Source organism: Capricornis sumatraensis, chromosome 3, assembly GCF_032405125.1.
Source record: "Capricornis sumatraensis isolate serow.1 chromosome 3, serow.2, whole genome shotgun sequence".
In the NCBI taxonomy this organism is placed as follows: Eukaryota; Metazoa; Chordata; class Mammalia; order Artiodactyla; family Bovidae; genus Capricornis; species Capricornis sumatraensis.
Genome location: NC_091071.1, coordinates 106,141,331 through 106,147,330, shown reverse-complemented (window position 1 = coordinate 106,147,330; position 6,000 = coordinate 106,141,331). Strand labels below are relative to the sequence as shown.

The 6,000-nt window shown below is 37.0% G+C and overlaps 1 protein-coding gene across 3 annotated transcripts in view; it reads left to right on the top strand.

Annotated features, from left to right (window-relative positions):
• The first annotated feature begins 852 nt into the window (after window positions 1-852).
• Window positions 853-6,000, top strand: part of R3HDM1 (R3H domain containing 1) — a 95,218-nt gene continuing 90,070 nt past the window's right edge. For all 3 annotated transcript variants that reach the window (XM_068968042.1, XM_068968041.1, XM_068968040.1), the window contains exons 1-2: window positions 853-982; window positions 2,410-2,620. In XM_068968042.1, the coding sequence (XP_068824143.1) occupies window positions 2,450-2,620 (171 nt within the window). In that variant the 5' untranslated portion in view covers window positions 853-982; window positions 2,410-2,449. The remainder of the gene's footprint in view (window positions 983-2,409; window positions 2,621-6,000) is intronic.

Genomic DNA, 6,000 nt, shown 5'->3' with positions numbered 1-6,000 from the left:
GTATGCTCAGCAGTATTAGTATTGCATCTCTTGGTGGTTAGACCCCATTATGTGCAGTGGTTCACCTTAAAACTCTGCTGTCCTATTTATTGACAACAGATTGTCAAAGGAAGATGGAAGAGTGACACAGAAAGTGTTTTTTGCTGTGATGTAGTCCCTTGTACGAAAAAAAAAGAGAAAACTTTAAATGAAACTGACCATAAAAACAGATGACACTGAGAAAATTTTGGCCTTAATCTTTCAGGTGTCTTTAAAAATAGTCTGTCGCCCTTTATAGACATTTGCTTTTAACAGACAATGTGTGTTTCTTTGAACGTGTTAAATGGCTTATTACAGCTTTTGTTCTTTTGTACTTTTAAAAACATAGAATGTGATTATTTTTAAAAATTACTGTTTTACATCCATGGAGTTGTAGCTTTGAAAGAAAACTCTAAAAATCATAGTTCTTGGAGGCAGGAATTCCCTGGTTCTGATACTGGGCAAACTTTTAAAGTGAAAATCATCATCTCCCTTACAACACTGACCATATACTCAGTTCTTATTATATATCTATTGCTTTACTTTCTTATCCCTTCTGCTTTTATAGCAGAAGAGTCTAGGTGGCCTCATGATTTACGCAGGCTCACAAGACCAGTGTATGTCAGAATTGTGTAGAACTAAGTGTTCTGGCTCTTGTTTAGGACAAGAAAACAGTAAAGTCACCAAGAGCAGTATTTTTAATTTCCAAATTACTGTGTTGTATTTCATTTCCCTTGCCTATTTTGTTTTAATTTTAGGCCACTGAGAGGTATGATATATTTGATCCAAGACAGTCCATTTCAGTCCAGGAATCTACAGTGGTGACAAGGACATGGGACTCCTGCCAGATTCCAAATGGGTCAAGACAATTGACATCCTGGCTGACAACGGTGAAAAAGAACCTTGGATTATTTTATTTTATTTTTGTGGAACACCACAATCCCAAATCCATAGGACACATCAGGTAACCTCACCTCTCATCATTTGAGAAAAATTAGAGATTTTTCTTTCAAAATCATAAGCAATCAGAGTACTTTAAATAACCCCTTCCCCCTTAGTAACTTTACTGTTTTGAGAATGAATCACTTAACTTCGGTATGAATATAATTAAGGAAGCCTCTTTTTTTGTTTGTTTTTTAAGCTTTTCAGATGTATTTATGGATTCCTAAGATAGGTTTAGATATTTCATTGCAAAACATTCTTTTAGGAATAGAACTCTGGAATTTTCCGTATAGAAAAAACAAGGTCTACTGGATTTTTCCCTTCTCAATATTTAATTATGAAATTTTCAGAAGCACAGAGAAGTTGAAAGAATTTTACAGTGAAACCGTTTAACCACCCCTGCATTCCACCATCAGCATTCTATTGTACTTGGTTTAACCTGCATCTGTCCCATCCCTCTACCTGATCAGTTCATCTTCATTTTTTTGATGCATTTTGAAATAGGTTGTTCTTACCACACCCACACAAATTTAATTATGTGAGGTGATGCATTGCATTACTCGTTTCACAATATATATGTGTATCAAATCATCATATTGTACACCTTAGGCTTATATGTTGTTGTTTATCAGTAATATCTCAGTAAGTATAGGAAAAAATAGCAAGTGGTTTGCTTATAAGTTCTGCTTCTCAGGTTCACATATCTCATATGTCCTAAAATGAGAGCTTTATCTGATAAGTTCCTATTTGATATTCAGTATAAAGTTCCCATTGTTGTCTTAAACTCACTGAATATATGAAATATATTGGCTTCTTTTGTATTTGATCTCCTTTGAAGTACTAAAGCATCTGGTAATGTATGTTGTTTGGCCCTGAGTCATGTAAATCAGGAGAGTTTTCAGGGCTTGATTCATAGTGCTGGACAGTTATTAGTGCAAATTCACAACTGTGTTTTGTGTAGAATGTCGCTATTTTTTAAGTTATTTCCTTTTGGAATTGCAAGTTAATTTAAGAAATTAGAAATTTTAGGAGTGCTAAATGAAAGCTCTGAAACTATGACAGGAAGATTTTTTTCCCACGGGATAATACTCATAATATCCCTTCAGATAAAAAGGTTTCTGATGTCAGCCAAGTATATATCTATAACTCTCCATCCATTACCTTTCATCTGGGTAGGACTTATTCCTTAATGTTTCTTATGAACTTTCACAGTGGTGTGCACATCAAAATCACCTCATACCCTTACTATGTCCCTTATCTCATTGTCTTATGATTATTTTAATTTGGATATATTTGCCACTAAACTGTATGCTCTTTGGAAGCAGGAATTTTGCATTTATCTGTGTGTGTTTGACATTATTCGTGGAACTCAAGATACTTAGTCAGTTTGCACTAACTGAATGTAAGGGATATTTCAAATTGAATTAAAATTTTTTCTTGCTTGCTAAGGCTTCAAGTTCCCTGTAGAATTCTAAAATAACCTTTGCTAATGAGGATGTCTGATACTGTTACTATAAAAAATGAAACTGAAACAATGAAGGATTTGGAGGCAGAAGTGAAAGATACAACCGGAGTTGAAAATCTTACCAAATCAGAAAACTATGGGAAGATTCTGGCAGAGAAGAATGAACGTTGTATTGACAACAATATTGATTTGCAGGTAAACAAGATTTTTTCCTCTGGCTACAAGTATTAAATATTCAATACATAATTATTCTTTTCATACAAAACTCACTTTCAGAATTGTGTAAGGGTAAGGTAACCCTTTGCAACATGCCTATCAGCTGCTTTGGGTGCTCACCTGGATTAGCTTGCTGAATCTAGCTCTTTGATTTGCTTGTATCACCTATTTCTTTTTATTCGTATGTGGCCAATATTGTTTTTCTAGTGGCTTTATACTTTTTCATTCCATTTTGCACCTATCAGTGTTGTGAGAGTTCAAAATAACCTAAGATTAGAAGAGATTAGAATAGAGAGATTGAAACTGCAGGAGTTCTGTTGGCAAAAACAGCCCTGGGGGAGCAATCGATCAACTGTGACTGAGGGAAAAAAAGAGATTGGTGAAGGAAAAAGGTCGCTTGAGGCATTTGATGCTACACATGTATGATGACCTAGTGCCAACCACTGAGAAGGCTTTTAATTCCAGGCATAGATGAAAATTGATGATGGGCCACAGATTCAAGGTAGGTAAAAATTGTGTCAAGTAGTACTTAACAATGCTTACTTTTAAGTGTTCTTGTTATTTGTTGCTGTACAATGGATAATCACAAAATAAGGGCTTGCAATTTTAAAATGACATTTTCTTTTTTAATATCTCGTGATTTATGTGTTGGGAAATGGAGCAATGGCTTGACTGAGTGAATCTTGTCCATACAAGGCTTCAAAAAAGATCCCTCACTGATATTTAAATGTCAGGTGGCCTCGCCTGAAAGGTCCATAACTGTTTTACTCACTTATCTGGCTTGTTGGTGGCAATAGCTGGAATGCAGGCTGAGCTGGAACTAGGATCACATACCTGGACTGCCTCCAACACAATTGGCCCAGGCAATCAGGCTCATTATAGGCAGCTCAGGGGTTCCAGAAAGTGTTCCAAGAGCCGAACAATTCTGCAAGCATCCTTGTGACCTAGGCTTGGAAGTCCCGGAATGTCACTTCCACTGTTGTGTTTTGATAACACTTGTTAGTAAAGCCAGCCCAGATTTAAGGGGAGGGGGCATTTGATCCTGTCTCTCAGTAGGAAAGACTTTTAATCTACCATAAGCTCTTAATTTAAAATACTGTCTGATACTTCTGTTTTAGTTAGCCCTGTACTGCTAAGTCACTTTATTTGTGTCAGACTCTTTGTGACCCTATGGACCATAGCCCACCAGGCTCCTCTGTCCATGGGATCCTCCAGGCAAGAATGTTGGAGTGGGTTGCTGTTTCCTTCTCCAGGGGATCGTCCCAACCCAGAGATGGAACCTGTGTCTCTTATGTCTCCTGCATTGGCAGGCGGGTTCTTTACCACTAGTGCCACCAGGGAAGCCCATACACTGGTAAATTAAAGTGTTGTGTCTTACACTTCTGTTTTAGTTAGCCCTGGAAGTAAATAACTATTTGGGGAGAAAAATACTCTTACCATTCTTTCTACATCGTAAAGACCTTGAAGGCTATGTGCCAAAACTTATACTTTATTCTTTTAGAATAAATTAAGAAGGTTCTTTTAAAGGTTGTTTTATTCTTTCATTCACTCAAAAACTGTATTCTTCATTAAGTGCCAGAAATGTGTTAGAAAATGATATCAACTCATACAGCAGTAAGAAAGCATTTAGATTCCACTGCTTAAGTATAGTCAGGTGGCCATTATCTAAGAAATTTGGAGGAATAACAGTTTTTCTAGTCATTTTTAGAAATAGCACTTTTTAAAACAAAAAATTGTCATGCCTGCCATCAGTACACCCAGTGATGGCAGAAAGTCAGAATCCTGATTGGATCAGAGAAGATGCTTAAATTCTATTGCATTTGTGATTGAAATGGTAAAAGATATCTTTCTAGTCTCTTTTCTGCACCAAAGGTTCACTCTTCCAGGTCATGCTTCTCAACAGGCGATTAACTTGGATTATGGCATACACTGAATTTATTGCAGGTTTGTTTCCAGACCACTGTATTGAAGCAAATACCACATTAAAGCGAGTCACACAGATTTTTTGGTTTCCCAGCACTTGTAGACACTAGACTATAGTCTGTTAAAATGCAGTAGCAGTATGTATAAAAAAATAGTCAGACCTTAATTAAAAATACCTTATTGCTAAAAATGCTAACCATCATCTGAACCTTTGACAGATCATAATCTTTTTGCTGTTGGAATGTTTTGCCTTGATGTTTATGGCTATTGACTGATCAGAGTGGTGGTTGACCTTCAGGTCACTGGCAGTTTCTTAAAGTAAGGCATTGAAATTTACTGCATCAATTTACACTTCCTCTCATGTCCAGTTTCTCTGTAGCATGCAATGATGTATTTTACCTTCAGTAGAACTTCTTTCAAAATTGGAGTCAGTCCTCTCAGACTGTTGATGCTTCGTCAGTGAAGTTTATGTAATATTCTAAATCCGTTGTTGTCATTTCTGTAATGTTCACAGCATCTTTAGTAGGAGTAGATGCCATCTCAAGAAACCACTTTGCTCACCCGGCACAGGAAGCAACTCCTCATCTGTTAAAGGTTTATAGTAAAATTGCAACAATTAAGCTACATCTTCAGGCCCCACTTTTTTTTTTTTTTTTTAAGGATAGTGTTTTTCGTTGTGTCTCTCTCTCATTTTTTTAAAAATATTTATCCATTTATTTTTGGCTGTGTCAGGTCTTAGTGGTGGCATGCAGAATCTTTGTTGAGCTGCATAGGCTTCTCTCTAGTTGTGGTATGTGGACTCAGTAGTTCCAGCACATGGGCCTAGTTACCCTGTGGCTGGGATATTAGTTCCCCAACCAGGGATCGAACCCATGTCCCCTGCATTGCAAGGCAGATTCTTAACCACTGGACCACCAGAAAAGTCCCCAGGCCCCACTTCTAATTCTAGTTCCCTTTCTGTTTCCACTCCATATGCAGTTACTTCCTCCACTGAAGTCTTAAACCCCTTAAAGTCGTCCATGAGAGTTGGAATCAAATTCTTCCAAACTTCTATTAATGTTACTATTCTGACCTCTTTCTGTGAATCACCAGTGGCATCTAGAATGGTGAATCTTTCCAGAGGCTTTCTGGGCTTTGCCCAGATCCATCAGAAGAATCACTATCTGTGGCAGCTACCTTACAGAATGTATTTCTTAAGTAATAAGACTTAAGACATTGAAAGAACTTGAAAGTTGAAATTACTTATTGATCCATGGGCTGCAGTGAGGAAGCCCGTGTGTTGTTAACAGGCATAAAAATATGAATCTTGTACGTCTCCATCAGAGCTCTTGGTGACCAGGTGTATTGTCAATGAGCAGTAGTATTCTGAAAGGAATCCTTTTTCTGAGCAGTAGGTCTCAACAATGCATTTAAAATATTCAGTTATACATGTTGTA